Genomic DNA, 21,008 nt, shown 5'->3' on the forward strand with positions numbered 1-21,008 from the left:
GGAGTACCATATCAATGTGGAGCTATATACAGGGCGTACCAGTAGCAGGTCAATGTGGAGCTATATAGAGGGAGTACCAGTACCAGATCAATGTGGAGCTATATATAGTGAGTACCATATCAATGTGGAGCTATATACAGGGAGTACCAGATCAATGTGGAGCTATATACAGGGAGTACCAGATCAATGTGGAGCTATATACAGGGAGTACCAGTACCAGATCAATGTGGAGCTATATACAGGGAGTACCAGATCAATGTGGAGCTATATACAGGGAGTACTAGATCAATGTGGAGCTGTATACAGAGAGTACCCGTTCCAGATCAATGTGGTGCTATATACAGGGAGTACCAGTACCAGATCAATGTGGAGCAATATACAGGGAGTACCAGTACCATATCAATGTGGAGCTATATACAGGGAGTACCAGATCAATTTGGAGCTATAAAAAGGGCGTACCAGTACCAGGTCAATGTGGAGCTATATACAGGGAGTACCAGTACCAGATCAATGTGGAGCTATATACAGGGAGTACCCGTACCAGATCAATGTGGTACTATATACAGGGAGTACCAGTACCAGATCAATGTGGAACTATATACAGGGAGCACCAGTACCAGATCAATGTGGAGCTATATACAGGGAGTACCAGTACCAGATCAATGTGGAGCTATATACAGGAGTACCCGTACCAGATCAATGTGGAGCTATATACAGGGAGTACCAGATCAATGTGGAGCTATATACAGGGCGTACCAGTACCAGATCAATGTGGAGCTATATACAGGGAGTACCAGTACCAGATCAATGTGGAACTATATAGAGGGAGTACCAGTACCAGATCAATGTGGAGCTATATACAGGGAGTACCAGTACCAGATCAATGTGGAGCTATATACAGGGAGTACCAGTACCAGATCAATGTGGAGCTATATACAGGGAGTACTAGTACCAGGTCAATGTGTAGCTATATACAGGGATTACCAGCACCAGATCAATGTGGAGCTATTTACAGGGTGTACCCGTACCAGATCAATGTGGAGCTATATACAGGGAGTACCCATACTAGATCAATGTGGAGCTATATACAGGAGTACCAGTACCAGATCAATGTGGAGCTATATACAGAGAGTACCCGTACCAGATCAATGTGGAGCTATATACAGGGAGTACCAGTACCAGATCAATGTGGAGCAATATACAGGAGTACCAGTACCATATCAATGTGGAGCTATATACAGGAGTACCAGATCAATTTGGAGCTATAAAAAGGGCGTACCAGTACCAGGTCAATGTGGAGCTATATACAGGGAGTACCAGTACCAGATCAATGTGGAGCTATATACAGGGAGTACCCGTACCAGATCAATGTGGTACTATATACAAGGAGTACCAGTACCAGATCAATGTGGAACTATATACAGGGAGCACCAGTACCAGATCAATGTGGAGCTATATACAGGGAGTACCAGTACCAGATCAATGTGGAACTATATACAGGGAGCACCAGTACCAGATCAATGTGGAGCTATATACAGGGAGTACCAGTACCAGATCAATGTGGAGCTATATACAGGGAGTACCAGTACCAGATCAATGTGAAGCTATATACATGGAGTACCAGTACCAGATCAATGTGCAGTGGTACAATGTATTTGAGGTAGATACTGTATGTACATGAATGCAGGGTGAAGTTGTCATGTCTTGTTATGTCTGTTCCTGTCCTTTCTCTTCACTCTGTCTCTCTCTGCTGGTCTTTTTAGGTTACCTTCTCTGTCTCTCATTCTTCAGCTGTTCTACATCTCCCCTAACTAGCTCATTCACTCTTTCACACCTGTTCTCTCTTCCCCCTCTGATTAGGTCTCTATTTCTCTCTCTGTTCCTGCTACTTTCAGTGTCTGATTCTTGTTTGTGTTTTTGATGCCAGAAGCAAGCTGTCGTCCCGTTTGCTTCCACCTTGTCCTATCCTGTCGGAGTCTGCCTGGCAGGTGCATCCTGCATTATACTAACGTTCTTTTGTTCCATTGACTACGTTGGAAGAGGATTTATGCCATTCCTGTTTTTCATTAAAGAACTCTGTTTTCTGTTAAAACCGCTTTTGGGTCTTCACTCAAGTACATAACAGAAGAATCAGACCAAGAATGGACCCAGCGGCTCCGGACCCTTTTCACTCCGCCGTCGAGATCCAGGGAGCGATGCTAGGCAGACACGAGGAGGAATTGTCTGCTGCTCGACATGCCGTTGAGACCCTGGCCGTCCAAGTCTCCGACCTCACAAGACAGGTTCACCAACTCCACCTCGTTCCACCGCCCACTTCCAGGGTTTCCGAGTCTCCGGAGCCCAGGATCAACAACCCGCCGTGTTACTCTGGGGAGCCCACTGAGTGCCGCTCATTCCTCACTCAGTGTGATGTGGTGTTCTCTCTCCAGCCCAACACTTACTCCAGGAGCGCAGCCCGCATCGCCTACGTCATTTCTCTCCTTACCGGACGGGCGCGTGAGTGGGGCACGGCAATCTGGGAGGCGAGGGCTGAGTGTATTAACCAGTATCAGGACTTTAAGGAGGAGATGATACGGGTTTTTGACCGTTCTGTTTTTGGGGAGGAGGCTTCCAGGGCCCTGTCTTCCCTATGTCAGGGGAATCGATCCATAACGGATTATTCTATTGAGTTTCGCACTCTCGCTGCCTCTAGTGACTGGAACGAGCCGGCTTTGCTCGCTCGTTTTCTGGAGGGTCTCCTCGTCGAGGTTAAGGATGAGATCCTCTCCCGGGAGGTTCCTTCCAGTCTGGACTCCTTAATAGCTCTCGCTATTCGCATAGAGCGACGGTTTGATCTTCGTCGCCGAGCTTGTGGAAAGGAGCTCGCGTTCTCCGTTGCTCCCCTCTCCACATCACTGCCACCTGCCGCATCACTGCCACCCTCCTCCGCCGGCTCGGATGCTGAGCCTATGCAGCTGGGGGTATCCGCATCTCGGCCAAGGAGAAGGAACGGAGAATCACCAATCGCCTCTGTCTCTACTGCGGCTCCGCTGGTCATTTTGTCACCTCATGTCCAGTAAAAGCCAGAGCTCATCAGTAAGAGGAGGGCTACTGGTGAGCGCAACTACTCAGGCCTCTCCTTCTGGATCACGCACTACCTTTCCGGTCCATCTCCGCTGGCCCGGTTCATCTGCTTCCTGCAGTGCCTTGATAGACTCTGGGGCGGAGGGCTGTTTTATGGACGAGACGTGGGCTCGGGAACATGACATTCCTCTCAGACAGTTAGGGGAGCCCACGGCCTTGTTCGCTTTAGATGGTAGTTCTCTCCCCAAGATTCAGCGTGAGACGCTGCCTTTAACCCTCACTGTCTCTGGTAATCATAGCGAAACCATTTCTTTTCTAATTTTTCGTTCACCTTTTACACCTGTTGTTTTGGGTCATCCCTGGCTAGTGCGCCATAACCCTTCTATTAATTGGTCTAGTAATACTATCCTATCCTGGAATGTTTCTTGTCATGTGACCTGTTTAATGTCTGCTATCCCTCCTGTTTCCTCTGTCTCTTCTTCACAGGAGGAGCCTGGCGATTTGACAGGGGTGCCGGAGGAGTATCACGATCTGCGCACGGTGTTCAGTCGTTCCAAGGCCACTTCTCTCCCTCCACACCGGTCGTATGACTGTAGTATTGATCTCCTTCCGGGAACTACTCCCCCCGGGGTAGATTATACTCTCTGTCGGCTCCCGAACGTAAGGCTCTCGAGGATTATTTGTCGGTTTCGCTCGACGCCGGTACCATAGTCTCCTCCTCCTCTCCCGCCGGAGCGGGGGTTTTTTTTGTTCAGAAGAAGGACGGGTCCCTGCGCCCATGCGTGGATTATCGAGGGCTGAATGACATAACAGTTAAGAATCGTTATCCGCTTCCTCTTATGTCTTCAGCCTTCGAGATCCTGCAGGGAGCCAGGTTTTTCACCAAATTGGACCTTCGTAACGCCTACCATCTCGTGCGCATCAGGGAGGGGGACGAGTGGAAGACGGCGTTTAACACTCCGTTAGGGCACTTTGAATACCGGGTTCTTCCTTTCGGCCTCGTTAACGCTCCAGCTGTCTTTCAGGCACTAGTTAACGACGTCCTGAGAGACATGCTGAACATTTTTGTTTTCGTTTACATGGACGATATCCTGATTTTTTCACCGTCTCTCTCGATTCATGTTCAGCATGTGCGACGCGTCCTCCAGCGCCTTTTGGAGAACTGTCTTTATGTGAAGGCTGAGAAGTGCACTTTTCATGCCGCCTCTGTCCCTTTTCTCGGTTCCGTTATTTCCGCTGAGGGCATTAAGATGGATCCCGCTAAGGTCCAGGCTGTCATTGATTGGCCCGTTCCTAAGTCACGCGTCGAGCTGCAGCGCTTTCTGGGCTTCGCTAATTTCTATCGTCGTTTCATCCGTAATTTCGGTCAGGTGGCAGCTCCCCTCACAGCCCTTACTTCTGTTAAGACGTGCTTTAAGTGGTCCGTTTCCGCCCAGGAGCTTTTGATCTTCTTAAGAATCGTTTTACATCCGCACCTATTCTTGTTACACCTGACATCTCTAGTCAGTTTGTTGTTGAGGTTGACGCGTCAGAGGTGGGCGTGGGAGCCATTCTTTCTCAGCGCTCTCCTCTGACGGCAAGGTCCATCCTTGCGCGTTTTTCTCTCATCGCTTATCGCCGTCAGAACGTAACTATGATGTTGGTAATCGCGAACTGCTCGCCATCCGCTTAGCCCTAGGCGAATGGCGACAGTGGTTGGAGGGGGCGACCGTTCCTTTTGTCGTTTGGACTGACCATAGGAACCTTGAGTACATCCGTTCAGCCAAACGACTTAATGCGCGTCAGGCTCGTTGGGCTCTGTTTTTCGCTCGTTTCGAGTTTGTTATTTCTTATCGTCCGGGCTCAAAAACACCAAGCCTGATGCTTTATCTCGTCTCTTCAGTTCTTCTGAGGTCTCCACCGACCCCGAGGGGATTCTCCCTGAGGGGCGTGTTGTCGGGTTGACTGTCTGGGGAATTGAGAGGCAGGTAAAGCAAGCACTCGCTCACACTCCGTCGCCGCGAGCTTGTCCTAGGAACCTTCTGTTCGTTCCCGTTCCTACTCGTCCGGCCGTTCTTCAGTGGGCCCACTCTGCCAAGTTAGCCGGCCACCCCGGCGTTCGGGGTACGCTCGCTTCCATTCGCCAGCGTTTCTGGTGGCCCACTCGGGAACGTGACGCGCGTCGATTTGTCGCCGCTTGTTCGGTCTGCGCGCAGACTAAATCTGGGAACTCTCCTCCTGCCGGCCGTCTCAGACCGCTTCCCATTCCCTCTCGACCGTGGTCTCACATCGCTTTAGATTTTATCACCGGACTGCCTTCATCAGCGGGGAAGACAGTTATTCTTACGGTTGTCGATAGATTCTCTAAGGCGGCTCATTTCATTCCTCTCGATAAGCTCCCTTCTGCTAAGGAGACGGCTCAGATCGTTATCGAGAATGTTTTCCGAATTCATGGCCTTCCGTCTGACGTCGTTTCCGACAGAGGCCCGCAGTTCACGTCTCAATTTTGGAGGGAGTTTTGCCGTTTGATTGGGGCTTCCGTCAGTCTCTCGTCCGGCTTTCATCCCCAGTCTAACGGTCAAGCCGAACGGGCCAATCAGACCGTTGGTCGCATTTTACGCAGTCTTTCTTTTCGTAACCCTGCGTCTTGGTCAGAACAGCTCCCCTGGGCAGAGTACGCCCACAACTCGCTTCCCTCGTCTGCTACCGGTCTATCCCCTTTTCAGAGTAGCCTCGGGTACCAGCCTCCGCTGTTCTCATCTCAGCTCGCCGAGTCCTGCGTCCCCTCCGCTCAGGCTTTTGTCCAGCGTTGCGAGCGCACCTGGAAGGGGGTCAGGTCGGCACTTTGCCGTAATAGGGCGCAGACTGTGAGGGCCGCTAATAAGCGTAGGACCAAGAGTCCTAGATATTGTTGCGGTCAGAGAGTATGGCTCTCCACTCAGAACCTTCCCCTTAAGACAGCTTCTCGCAAGTTGGCCCCGCGGTTCATTGGTCCGTTCCGTATTTCTCAGGTCATTAATCCTGTCGCAGTGCGACTTCTTCTCCCGCGCTATCTTCGTCGCGTTCACCCGGTCTTCCATGTCTCCTGTGTTAAGCCCGTTCTTCGCGCCCCCGCTCGTCCCTCCCCCCATCCTTGTCGAGGGCGCACCCATCTACAGGGTTCGTAAGATTTTGGACATGCGCCTCGGGGCCGTGGTCATCAGTACCTAGTGGATTGGGAGGGGTACGGTCCTGAGGAGAGGAGTTGGGTTCCCTCTCGGGACGTGCTGGACCGTTCGCTGATCGATGATTTCCTCCGTTGCCGCCAGGTTTCCTCTCGAGTGCGCCAGGAGGCGCTCGGTGAGTGGGGGGTACTGTCATGTCTTGTTATGTCTGTTCCTGTCCTTTCTCTTCACTCTGTCTCTCTCTGCTGGTCTTTTTAGGTTACCTTCTCTGTCTCTCATTCTTCAGCTGTTCTACATCTCCCCTAACTAGCTCATTCACTCTTTCACACCTGTTCTCTCTTCCCCTCTGATTAGGTCTCTATTTCTCTCTGTTCCTGCTACTTTCAGTGTCTGATTCTTGTTTGTGTTTTTGATGCCAGAAGCAAGCTGTCGTCCCGTTTGCTTCCACCTTGTCCTATCCTGTCGGAGTCTGCCTGGCAGGTGCATCCTGCATTATACTAACGTTCTTTTTGTTCCATTGACTACGTTGGAAGAGGATTTATGCCATTCCTGTTTTTCATTAAAGAACTCTGTTTTCTGTTAAAACCGCTTTTGGGTCTTCACTCAAGTACATAACAGAAGTGACTACGCATCAGGATAGATAATAATAAGAGTAAAATACAGAACAGAGTAGCAGCAGATGATATAAGTTAGTGTGTGTGTATACAATGAGTACCAGTACCAGATCAATATGGAGCTATATACAGGGAGTACCAGTACCAGATCAATGTGGAGCTATATACAGGGAGTACCAGATCAATGTGGAGCTATATACAGGGAGTACCAGTACCAGATCAATGTGGAGCTATATACAGGGAGTACCAGTACCAGATCAATGTGGAGCTATATACAGGGAGTACCAGATCAATGTGGAGCTATATACAGGGAGTACCAGATCAATGTGGAGCTATATACAGGGAGTACCAGTACCAGATCAATGTGGAGCTATATACAGCGAGTACCAGATCAATGTGGAGCTATATACAGCGAGTACCAAATCAATGTGGAGCTATATACAGGGAGTACCAGATCAATGTGGAGCTGTATACTGAGAGTATCTGTACCAGATCAATGTGGAGCTATATACAGGGAGTACCAGTACCAGATCAATGTGGAGCTATATAGAGGGAGTACCAGTACCAGATCAATATGGAGCTATATATAGGGAGTACCAGTACCAGATCAATGTGGAGCTATATACAGGGAGTACCAGATCAATGTGGAGCTATATACAGGGAGTACCAGTACCAGATCAATGTGGAGCTATATACAGAGAGTACCAGTACCAGATCAATGTGGAGCTATATACAGGGATTACCAGTACCAGATCAATATGGAGCTATATACAGGGAGTACCAGTACCAGATCAATATGGAGCTATATACAGGGATTACCAGTACCAGATCAATGTGGAGCTATATACAGGGAGTACCAGTACCAGATCAATGTGGAGCTATATACAGGGATTACCAGTACCAGATCAATGTGGAGCTATATATAGGGATTACCAGTACCAGATCAATGTGGAGCTATATACAGGGAGTACCAGTACCAGATCAATGTGGAGCTATATATAGGGAGTACCAGTACCAGATCAATGTGGAGCTATATACAGGGAGTACCAGTACCAGATCAATGTGGAGCTATATACAGAGAGTACCAGTACCAGATCAATGTGGAGCTATATACAGGGATTACCAGTGCCAGATCAATATGGAGCTATATACAGGGAGTACCAGTACCAGATCAATATGGAGCTATATACAGGGAGTACCCGTACCAGATCAATGTGGAGCTATATACAGGGAGTACCAGTACCAGATCAATGTGGAGCTATATATAGGGAGTACCAGTACCAGATCAATGTTGAGCTATATACAGGGAGTACCAGTACCAGATCAATATGGAGCTATATACAGGGAGTACCAGTACCAGATTAATGTGCAGGGTTACAAGGTATTTGAGGTAGATACTGTATGTACATGAATGCAGGGTGAAGTGACTACGCATCAGGATAGATAATAATAAGAGTAAAATATAGAACAGAGTAGCAGCAGATGATATAAGTTAGTGTGTGTGTATACAATGAGTACCAGTACCAGATCAATATGGAGCTATATACAGGGAGTACCAGTACCAGATCAATGTGGAGCTATATACAGTGAGTACCAGTACCAGATCAATGTGGAGCTATATACAGGGAGTACCAGTACCAGATAAATGTGGAGCTATATACAGGGAGTACCAGTACCAGATCAATGTGGATCTATATACAGGGAGTACCAGATCAATGTGGAGCTATATACAGGGAGTACCATATCAATGTGGAGCTATATACAGGGCGTACCAGTACCAGATCAATGTGGAGCTATATATAGTGAGTACCATATCAATGTGGAGCTATATACAGGGAGTACCAGATCAATGTGGAGCTATATACAGGGAGTACCAGATCAATGTGGAGCTATATACAGGGAGTACCAGTACCAGATCAATGTGGAGCTATATACAGGGAGTACCAGATCAATGTGGAGCTATATACAGGGAGTACCAGATCAATGTGGAGCTATATACAGGGAGTACCAGATCAATGTGGAGCTATATACAGGGAGTACCAGTACCAGATCAATGTGGAGCTATATACAGGGAGTACCAGATCAATGTGGAGCTATATAAAGGGAGTACCAGTACCAGATCAATGTGGAGCTATATACAGGGATTACCAGTACCAGATCAATGTGGAGCTATATATAGGGAGTACCAGTACCAGATCAATGTGGAGCTATATACGGGGAGTACCAGTACCAGATAAATGTGGAGCTATATATAGGGAGTACCAGTACCAGATCAATGTGGAGCTATATTCAGGGAGTACCAGATCAATGTGGAGCTATATACAGGGAGTACCAGAACCAGATCAATGTGGAGCTATATACAGAGAGTACCAGTACCAGATCAATGTGGAGCTATATAAAGGGAGTACCAGTACCAGATCAATGTGGAGCTATATACAGGGATTACCAGTACCAGATCTATATGGAGCTATATACAGGGAATACCAGTACCAGATCAATATGGAGCTATATACAGGGAGTACCAGTACCAGATAAATGTGGAGCTATATACAGGGAGTACCAGTACCAGATCAATGTGGATCTATATACAGGGAGTACCAGATCAATGTGGAGCTATATACAGGGAGTACCATATCAATGTGGAGCTATATACAGGGCGTACCAGTACCAGATCAATGTGGAGCTATATATAGTGAGTACCATATCAATGTGGAGCTATATACAGGGAGTACCAGATCAATGTGGAGCTATATACAGGGAGTACCAGATCAATGTGGAGCTATATACAGGGAGTACCAGTACCAGATCAATGTGGAGCTATATACAGGGAGTACCAGATCAATGTGGAGCTATATACAGGGAGTACCAGATCAATGTGGAGCTATATACAGGGAGTACCAGATCAATGTGGAGCTATATACAGGGAGTACCAGTACCAGATCAATGTGGAGCTATATACAGGGAGTACCAGATCAATGTGGAGCTATATAAAGGGAGTACCAGTACCAGATCAATGTGGAGCTATATACAGGGATTACCAGTACCAGATCAATGTGGAGCTATATATAGGGAGTACCAGTACCAGATCAATGTGGAGCTATATACGGGGAGTACCAGTACCAGATAAATGTGGAGCTATATATAGGGAGTACCAGTACCAGATCAATGTGGAGCTATATTCAGGGAGTACCAGATCAATGTGGAGCTATATACAGGGAGTACCAGAACCAGATCAATGTGGAGCTATATACAGAGAGTACCAGTACCAGATCAATGTGGAGCTATATAAAGGGAGTACCAGTACCAGATCAATGTGGAGCTATATACAGGGATTACCAGTACCAGATCTATATGGAGCTATATACAGGGAATACCAGTACCAGATCAATATGGAGCTATATACAGGGAGTACCAGTACCAGATCAATGTGGAGCTATATACAGGGAGTACCAGTACCAGATCAATGTGGAGCTATATATAGGGAGTACCAGTACCAGATCAATGTGGAGCTATATACAGGGAGTACCAGATCAATGTGGAGCTATATACAGAGAGTACCAGTACCAGATCAATGTGGAGCTATATAAAGGGAGTACCAGTACCAGATCAATATGGAGCTATATACAGGGAGTACCAGATCAATGTGGAGCTATATATAGGGAGTACCAGTACCAGATCAATGTTGAGCTATATACAGGGAGTACCAGTACCAGATCAATATGGAGCTATATACAGGGAGTACCAGTACCAGATTAATGTGCAGGGTTACAAGGTATTTGAGGTACATACTGTATGTACATGAATGAAGGGTGAAGTGACTACGCATCAGGATGGATAATAATAAGAGTAAAATATAGAACATAGTAGCAGCAGATGATATAAGTTAGTGTGTGTGTATACAAGGAGTACTAGTACCAGATCAATATGGAGCTATATACAGGGAGTACCAGTACCAGATCAATGTAGAGCTATATACAGGGAGTACCAGTACCAGATCAATGTGGAGCTATATACAGGGAGTACCATTACCAGATCAATGTGAAGCTATATACAGGGAGTACCATATCAATGTGGAGCTATATACAGGGCGTACCAGTACCATATCAATGTGGAGCTATATACAGGGAGTACCAGATCAATTTGGAGCTATAAAAAGGGCGTTCCAGTACCAGGTCAATGTGGAGCTATATACAGGGAGTACCAGTACCAGATCAATGTGGAGCTATATATAGGGAGTACCAGTACCAGATCAATGTGGAGCTATATACAGGGAGTCCCAGATCAATGTGGAGCTATATACATGGAGTACCAGTACCAGATCAATGTGGAGCTATATACAGAGAGTACCAGTACCAGATCAATGTGGAGCTAAATAAAGGGAGTACCAGTACCAGATCAATGTGGAGCTATATAGAGGGATTACCAGTACCAGATCAATGTGGAGCTATATATAGGGAGTACCAGTACCAGATCAATGTGGAGCTATATACAGGGAGTACCAGTACCAGATAAATGTGGAGCTATATATAGGGAGTACCAGTACCAGATTAATGTGGAGCTATATTCAGGGAGTACCAGATCAATGTGGAGCTATATACAGGGAGTACCAGTACCAGATCAATGTGTAGCTATATACAGAGAGTACCATATCAATGTGGAGCTATATACAGGGAGTACCAGTACCAGATCAATGTGGAGCTATATATAGGGAGTACCAGTACCAGATCAATGTGGAGCTATATTCAGGGAGTACCAGATCAATGTGGAGCTATATACAGGGAGTACCAGTACCAGATCAATGTGGAGCTATATACAGAGAGTACCAGTTCCAGATCAATGTGGAGCTATATATAGGGAGTACCAGTACCAGATCAATGTGGAGCTATATACAGGGAGTACCAGTACCAGATCAATGTGCAGCTATATACAGGGAGTACCATATCAATGTGGAGCTATATACAGGGAGTACCAGTACCAGATCAATGTGGAGCTATATACAGGGAGTACCAGTACCAGATCAATGTGGAGCTATATACAGGGAGTACCATTACCAGATCAATGTAGAGCTATATACAGGGAGTACCAGATCAATGTGGAGCTATATACAGGGAGTACCAGTACCAGATCAATGTGGAGCTATTTACAGGGAGTACCAGATCAATGTGGAGCTATATACAGGGAGTACTAGATCAATGTGGAGCTGTATACAGAGAGTACCCGTACCAGATCAATGTGGAGCTATATATAGGGAGTACCAGTACCAGATCAATATGGAGCTATATACAGGGAGTACCAGTACCAGATCAATGTGGAGCTATATACAGAGAGTACCAGTACCAGATCAATATGGAGCTATATACAGGGAGTACCAGTACCAGATCAATGTGGAGCTATATACAGGGAGTACCAGTACCAGATCAATATGGAGCTATATACAGGGAGTACCAGTACCAGATCAATGTGGAGCTATATACAGGGAGTACCAGTACCAGATCAATGTGGAGCTATATACAGGGAGTACCAGATCAATGTGGAGCTATATATGTATGTTTGTTTGTGTTGTGTCGGTATGTGTGTGTGTGTGTGTTTTGTGCGTATGTAGCTTTTGAATGTGTGAGAGATCTGTGTGGGAGTGGCAGTGTAGTATGTGTGAGTGTGTATATTAAGTCTAGTGAGTGTGTATATGGTGTGTATATTAAGTCTAGTGAGTGTGTATTTGGTGTGTATATTAAGTCTAGTGATTGTGTATATGGTGTGTATATTTAGTCTAGTGAGTGTGTATATGGTGTGTATATTAAGTCTCGTGAGTGTGTATATGGTGTGTATATTAAGTCTAGTGAGTGTGTATATGGTGTGTATATTAAGTCTCGTGAGTGTGTATATGGTGTGTATATTAAGTCTAGTGAGTGTGTATATGGTGTGTATATTAAGTCTAGTGAGTGTGTATATGGTGTGTATATTATGTCTAGTGAGTGTGTATATGGTGTGTATATTAAGTCTCATGAGTGTGTATATGGTGTGTATATTAAGTCTCGTGAGTGTGTATATGGTGTGTATATTAAGTCTAGTGAGTGTGTATATGGTGTGTATATTAAGTCTAGTGAGTGTGTATATGGTGTGTATATTAAGTCTAGTGAGTGTGTATATAGTGTGTATATTAAGTCTAGTGAGTGTATATATGGTGTGTATATTAAGTCTAGTGAGTGTGTATATGGTGTGTATATTAAGTCTAGTGAGTGTGTATATGGTGTGTATATTAAGTCTAGTGAGTGTGTATATAGTGTGTATATTAAGTCTAGTGAGTGTGTATATGGTGTGTATATTAAGTCTAGTGAGTGTGTTTATGGTGTGTATATTAAGTCTAGTGAGTGTGTATATGGTGTGTATATTAAGTCTAGTGAGTGTATATATATTGTGTGTATATTAAGTCTCGTGAGTGTGCATAGGGTCAGTGCAGATAGTGTGGGTACCATTAATTGACATTTAGCAGTCTGACTATTCAACAATCCTATGGCTTGGGGGTAGAAGCCGTCTTGGAGTCTGTTGGTCCGGGACCCTATGCTTCGGTAGTATTTGCCCGGACGGCAGCAGAGTGAACAGTCTATGGCTTGGATGGCTGGAGTCTTTGGCAATTTCTCAGGCCTTCCTCCACGCAACACCGGTGCTGTTCCAGGTCCTCTTTATTGCAGTCAAGCTCTAAGAAGAGATCTCAGAAGAGATGGCATGTCATTAACAGTATCTATAACATGGTTTCTGAGAATTCTCACTCACTGTCTGCCTCACCGCTTTATCTCTCACTATCTGCCTTTCCCCTTTATCTCTCACTGTCTGCCTCTCCCCTTTATCTCTCACTGTCTGCCTCTCCCCTTTATCTCTCACTGTCTGCCTCTCCCCTTTATCTCTCACTGTCTGCCTCTCCCCTTTATCTCTCACTGTCTGCCTCTCCCCTTTATCTCTCACTGTCTGCCTCTCCCCTTTATCTCTCACTGTCTCCTTCTCCCCTTTATCTCGCATTATCTGCCTCTCCCCTTTATCTCTCACTGTCTGCTTCTCCCCTTTATCTCTCACTGTCTGCTTCTCCCCTTTATCTCTCACTGTCTGCCTCTCCCCTTTATCTCTCACTGTCTGCCTCTCCCCTTTATCTCGCACTGTCTGCCTCTCCGTTTATCTCGCACTGTCTGCCTCTCCCCTTTATCTCTCACTGTCTGCCTCTCCCTTTTATCTCTCACTGTCTGCCTCCCTCTCCTTCCTCTCAACTTCGCTCTTCTCTCAATATCTCTCTTCTCTCTCTCTCTCTCTCTTAGGTGAAGAGTGTGAATCTGTCAGAGGGAGAGCAGCTGTCAATCAGAGGGGTGGATGAGGGCGGAGCCTTGCTGGTTCTGGCCAATCACACACTGCTGGTGGAGGGTCAGGTGATCCGAAGTCCGACCAATACCATCTCAGTATACTACCGCTCCTCGCCTGAGGGGAGCATAGGCATGTTCCAGCTACACTACCAAAGTGAGCACACACACACAATCACACACACAGTCGCACACTATCACGCACACACACACACACACACACAGTCACACACAAAATTGTTCATGTTTTTAATTCAAAGCCTTCATTAGGTCCTAACTACTAAGGGGTTGTTGATTCTCTGTCTACCTGATCTATTAATGGCCTAACCACTTAATCTTGTTTTGTAATCAATTAGCACTGTGATTGGCTGTCGTATCAATTAACTGATTAGCTGTGATTAATTGGTTTTCATCTCATTATGCAGCTGTGTGTGTGTGTGTGTGTGTGTGTGTGTGTGTGTGTGTGTGTGTGTGTGTGTGTGTGTGTGTGTGTGTGTGTGTGTGTGTGTGTGTGTGTGTGTGTGTGTGTGTGTGTGTGTGTGTGTGTGTCACCTGTAATGTCTTCCTCTGTCATCTCACACTGGTGTACTGTCTGTGTCAGTTCAGATAGGACAGGAATGGATAGATGGAGTTAACATCGCAAACTACTTGCCTTTCACCTGGCCTGTCCTCTCCTCTCTCTGTTATTCTGGCCTATCCAATCATACATCCATTAGTCTGGCCTATCAAGTCATATATCCATTAGTCTGGCCTGTCCAGTCATATATCCATTAGTCTGGCCTGTCCAGTCATATATCCATTAGTCTGGCCTATCCAGTATTTTTTTAAATTGAGTCATTTAGCAGGCGCTCTTATCCAAAGCAATTTACAGTTTGTGCATTCAATGCAAAAATAGATAGGTAGGACAACCACATATCACAGGTATAGAAAGTACATTCAGTAGAGTCCAAGCTTGAAGGTGGGGGGGTTCAGGTTTTTTTTATTTTTTATTTGGGGGTGGGGGGGGTCGAGGTGAGGGGGAGGATTATTTAAGATACTGTTTCAGGTGTTTTCGGAAGATGGGCAGGGTCTCTCCTATCCTACCTTCAGGGGTAAGCTGATTCCACCTTTGGGATGCCAGGTCAGAGAAGACAGCCTCTGGGCTGAGCGGGAGCTGCCCACCCGTAGTGGTGGCTGGGTTAAGAGACCTGAGATGGCAGAACGGAGTGCTCGGGGTGCAAGGTTTGAGCATAGCCTGAAGGTAGGGAGGAGCAGTTCCTCTTGCTGTAACGTAGGTAAGCACCATGGTCTTGTAGTGGATGCGAGCGGTGTGACATGAGAGAACTTGGGAAGGTTGAAAACCAGGCGGGCTGCAGCGTTCTGCATAAGTTGCAGGGGTTTAATGGCACAAGAGGGGAACCCAGCCAATAGCGAGTTGCAGTAGTCCAGACGGGAGAAGACAAGAGCCTGGATTAGGACCTGCGCCGCTTCCTGTGTGAGGTAAGGGTGTACGCAAAGGATGTTGTAGAGTATGAACCTGCAGCAGTGGGTCACTGCTTTGATGTTTGTAGAGAACGACAGGCGTTGTTCAGGGTCACACCAAGGTTCTTTGTACTCTGGGAGGGTGACACTGTGGAGTTGTCAACCGTGATAGAGAGGTCTTTGAGCGGGCAGGCCTTCCCAGGGAGGAAGAGTAGCTCCTTCTTGTTGAGCTTGAGGTGGTGGACTGACATCCAAGCTGAGATATCTGCCAGGCACGCAGAAGATGCATGTCGCCACCTGGGTGTCAGAAGGGGGGAAGGAGAAAGTAGTTACCTGTATTATCTGCATAGCAATGATAGGAGAGACCATGTGAGGATATGACAGAGCCTAGTAACTTGGAGTTTAGAGAGACGAGGAGAGATTCTAGAAACGAGCCCTAGGGGACACCAGTAGTGAGAATATGTGGTGCAGACACAGATCCTTTCCACGTTACCTGGTAGGAGCGGCCTGCCCAGGTAGGATGCAGTCCAAGATTGTGCCCAGCCCTGAGAGGCTGGAGAGGAGGCAAAGCCTGAGACGCCCAGCCCTGAGAGGCTGGAGAAGAGGCAGAGCCTGAGACGCCCAGCCCTGAGAGGTTGGAAAGGAAGGCAGAGCCTGAGACGCCCAGCCCTGAGAGGCAGGAGAGGAGGCAGAGCCTGAGACGCCCAGCCCTGAGAGGCAGGAGAGGAGGCAGAGCCTGAGACGCCCAGCCCTGAGAGGCAGGAGAGGAGGCAGAGCCTGAGATGCCCAGCCCTGAGAGGTTGGAAAGGAGGGCAGAGCCTGAGACGCCCAGCCCTGAGAGGTTGGAGAGGAGGCAGAGCCTGAGATGCCCAGCCCTGAGAGGCTGGAGAGGAGGCAGAGCCTGAGACGCCCAGCCCTGAGAGGTTGGAGAGGAGGCAGAGCCTGAGACGCCCAGCCCTGAGAGGCAGGAGAGGAGGCAGAGCCTGAGATGCCCAGCCCTGAGAGGTTGGAGAGGAGGCAGAGCCTGAGATGCCCAGCCCTGAGAGGCTGGAGAGGAGGCAGAGCCTGAGATGCCCAGCCCTGAAAGGCTGGAGAGGAGGCAGAGCCTGAGATGCCCAGCCCTGAGAGGCTGGAGAGGAGGCAGAGCATGAGACATTTACATTACATTTACATTTAAGTCATTTAGCAGACGCTCTTATCCAGAGCGACTTACAAATTGGTGAATTCACCTTCTGACATCCAGTGGAACAGCCACTTTACAATAGTGCATCTAAATCATTAAGGGGGAGGGGGGTGAGAAGGATTACTTATCCTATCCTAGGTATTCCTTGAAGAGGTGGGGTTTCAGGTGTCTCCGGAAGGTGGTGATTGACTCCGCTGTCCTGGCGTCGTGAGGGAGTTTGTTCCACCATTGGGGGGCCAGAGCAGCGAACAGTTTTGACTGGGCTGAGCGGGAACTGTACTTCCTCAGTGGTAGGGAGGCGAGCAAGCCAGAGGTGGATGAACGCAGTGCCCTTGTTTGGGTGTAGGGCCTGATCAGAGCCTGGAGGTACTGCGGTGCCGTTCCCCTCACAGCTCCGTAGGCAAGCACCATGGTCTTGTAGCGGATGCGAGCTTCAACTGGAAGCCAGTGGAGAGAGCGGAGGAGCGGGGTGACATGAGAGAACTTGGGAAGGTTGAACACCAGACGGGCTGCGGCGTTCTGGATGAGTTGTAGGGGTTTGATGGCACAGGCAGGGAGCCCAGCCAACAGCGAGTTGCAGTAATCCAGACGGGAGATGACAAGTGCCTGGATTAGGACCTGCGCCGCTTCCTGTGTGAGGCAGGGGCGTACTCTGCGGATGTTGTAGAGCATGAACCTACAGGAACGGGCCACCGCCTTGATGTTAGTTGAGAACGACAGGGTGTTGTCCAGGATCACGCCAAGGTTCTTAGCGCTCTGGGAGGAGGAAACAATGGAGTTGTCAACCGTGATGGCGAGATCATGGAACGGGCAGTCCTTCCCCGGGAGGAAGAGCAGCTCCGTCTTGCCGAGGTTCAGCTTGAGGTGGTGATCCGTCATCCACACTGATATGTCTGCCAGACATGCAGAGATGCGATTCGCCACCTGGTCATCAGAAGGGGGAAAGGAGAAGATTAATTGTGTGTCGTCTGCATAGCAATGATAGGAGAGACCATGTGAGGTTATGACAGAGCCAAGAGACTTGGTGTATAGCGAGAATAGGAGAGGGCCTAGAACAGAGCCCTGGGGGACACCAGTGGTGAGAGCGCGTGGCGAGGAGACAGATTCTCGCCACGCCACCTGGTAGGAGCGACCTGTCAGGTAGGACGCAATCCAAGCGTGGGCCGCGCCGGAGATGCCCAACTCGGAGAGGGTGGAGAGGAGGATCTGATGGTTCACAGTGTCGAAGGCAACCGATAGGTCTAGAAGGATGAGAGCAGAGGAGAGAGAGTTAGCTTTAGCAGTGCGGAGCGCCTCCGTGATACAGAGAAGAGCAGTCTCAGTTGAATGACTAGTCTTGAAACCTGACTGATTTGGATCAGGAAGGTCATTCTGAGAGAGATAGCGGGAGAGCTGGCCAAGGACGGCACGTTCAAGAGTTTTGGAGAGAAAAGAAAGAAGGGATACTGGTCTGTAGTTGTTGACATCGGAGGGATCGAGTGTAGGTTTTTTCAGAAGGGGTGCAACTCTCGCTCTCTTGAAGACGGAAGGGACGTAGCCAGCGGTCAGGGATGAGTTGATGAGCGAGGTGAGGTAAGGGAGAAGGTCTCCGGAAATGGTCTGGAGAAGAGAGGAGGGGATAGGGTCAAGCGGGCAGGTTGTTGGGCGGCCGGCCGTCACAAGAAGCGAGATTTCATCTGGAGAGAGAGGGGAGAAAGAGGTCAGAGCACAGGGTAGGGCAGTGTGAGCAGAACCAGCGGTGTCGTTTGACTTAGCAAACGAGGATCGGATGTCGTCGACCTTCTTTTCCAAATGGTTGACGAAGTCATCTGCAGAGAGGGAGGAGGGGGGAGGGGGGGGAGGATTCAGGAGGGAGGAGAAGGTGGCAAAGAGCTTCCTAGGGTTAGAGGCAGATGCTTGGAATTTAGAGTGGAAGAAAGTGGCTTTAGCAGCAGAGACAGAGGAGGAAAATGTAGAGAGGAGGGAGTGAAAGGATGCCAGGTCCGCAGGGAGGCGAGTTTTCCTCCATTTCCGCTCGGCTGCCCGGAGCACTGTTCTGTGAGCTCGCAGTGAGTCGTCGAGCCACGGAGCGGGAGGGGAGGACCGAGCCGGCCTGGAGGATAGGGGACATAGAGAGTCAAAGGATGCAGAAAGGGAAGAGAGGAGGGTTGAGGAGGCAGAATCAGGAGATAGGTTGGAGAAGGTATGAGCAGAGGGAAGAGATGATAGGATGGAAGAGGAGAGAGTAGCGGGGGAGAGAGAGCGAAGGTTGGGACGGCGCGATACCATCCGAGTAGGGGCAGTGTGGGAAGTGTTGGATGAGAGCGAGAGGGAAAAGGATACAAGGTAGTGGTCGGAGACTTGGAGGGGAGTTGCAATGAGGTTAGTGGAAGAACAGCATCTAGTAAAGATGAGGTCGAGCGTATTGCCTGCCTTGTGAGTAGGGGGGAAGGTGAGAGGGTGAGGTCAAAAGAGGAGAGGAGTGGAAAGAAGGAGGCAGAGAGGAATGAGTCAAAGGTAGACGTGGGGAGGTTAAAGTCGCCCAGGACTGTGAGAGGTGAGCCGTCCTCAGGAAAGGAGCTTATCAAGGCATCAAGCTCATTGATGAACTCTCCGAGGGAACCTGGAGAGCGATAAATGATAAGGATGTTAAGCTTGAAAGGGCTGGTAACTGTGACAGCATGGAATTCAAAGGAGGCGATAGACAGATGGGTAAGGGGAGAAAGAGAGAATGACCACTTGGGAGAGATGAGGATCCCGGTGCCACCACCCCGCTGACCAGAAGCTCTCGGGGTGTGCGAGAACACGTGGGCGGACGAAGAGAGAGCAGTAGGAGTAGCAGTGTTGTCTGTGGTGATCCATGTTTCCGTCAGTGCCAAGAAGTCGAGGGACTGGAGGGAGGCATAGGCTGAGATGAACTCTGCCTTGTTGGCCGCAGATCGGCAGTTCCAGAGGCTACCGGAGACCTGGAACTCCACGTGGGTCGTGCGCGCTGGGACCACCAGATTAGGGTGGCCGCGGCCACGCGGTGTGGAGCGTTTGTATGGTCTGTGCAGAGAGGAGAGAACAGGGATAGATAGACACATAGTTGACAGGCTACAGAAGAGGCTACGCTAATGCAAAGGAGATTGGAATGACAAGTGGACTACACGTCTCGAATGTTCAGAACGTTAAGCTTACGTAGCAAGAATCTTATTGACTAAAATGATTGAAATGATACAGTACTGCTGGAGTAGGCTAGCTGGCAGTGGCTACGTTGTTGACACTACACTAATCAAGTCGTTCCGTCGAGTGTAATGGTTTCTACAGTGCTGCTATTCGGGGCTAGCTGGCTAGCTAGCAGTGTTGATTACGTAACGTTACGTTAAAAGAACGACAAATGCTGGCTAGCTAACCTAGAAAATCGCTCCAGACTACACAATTGTCTTAGATACAAAGACGGCTAAGTAGCTAGCTAGCTACGATCAAACAAATCAAACCGTTGTACTGTAATGAAGTGAAATGAAAATGTGATACTACCTGTGGAGCGAGGCGGAATGTTGACCGGGTTGTTGAAGTTCAATTCGGAAGACGTTGGCTAGCTGTTGGCTAGCTAGCTAGCAGTGACTCCTACGTTAAGGACGACAAATAGCTGGCTAGCTAACCTCGGTAAATTAAGATAATCACTCTAAGTCTACACACTCTAAGCTACACAATTACCTTGGATACGAAGACAGCAAAGACAACTATGTAGCTAGCTAACACTACACTAATCGAGTCATTGAGTGTAATAGTTTCTACAGTGCTAGTGGACGTTAGCTAGCTGCTGTGCTAGTGGACGTTAGCTAGCTGCTGGGCAGAAAGCAGTGTAGACTACGTTAGGACGACAAAATACGATCAGCAAAGACAACTGTGTAGCTAGCTTACACTACACTAATCGAGTCGTTGAGTGTAATAGTTTCTACAGTGCTAGTGGACGTTAGCTAGCTGCTGTGCTAGTGGACGTTAGCTAGCTGCTGGGCAGAAAGCAGTGTAGACTACGTTAGGACGACGAAATACGATAATTACGCAATTATCTTTGATACAAAGACGGCTATGTAGCTAGCTAAGAAGAAATTGCTAAGATTAGAGACGCCCAGCCCTGAGAGGCTGGAGAGGAAGATCTGATGGTTCATGGTGTCGAAGGCAGGACGATGAGGAGAGAAGTCAGCTTTAGCAGTGAGAAGAGCCTCCGTGACAGAGA

At 48.2% G+C, this 21,008-nt stretch overlaps 1 protein-coding gene across 1 annotated transcript in view; it reads left to right on the top strand.

The window, feature by feature from the left end:
- Positions 1-21,008, top strand: part of LOC135518137 (seizure 6-like protein) — a 91,416-nt gene that overhangs the window by 52,285 nt on the left and 18,123 nt on the right. Inside the window, exon 4 of the mRNA XM_064943050.1 lies at positions 14,125-14,320. Coding sequence (XP_064799122.1) covers positions 14,125-14,320 — 196 coding nt within the window. The remainder of the gene's footprint in view (positions 1-14,124; positions 14,321-21,008) is intronic.

The sequence above is a fragment of the Oncorhynchus masou genome, chromosome 28, assembly GCF_036934945.1.
Source record: "Oncorhynchus masou masou isolate Uvic2021 chromosome 28, UVic_Omas_1.1, whole genome shotgun sequence".
NCBI lineage: Eukaryota > Metazoa > Chordata > Actinopteri > Salmoniformes > Salmonidae > Oncorhynchus > Oncorhynchus masou.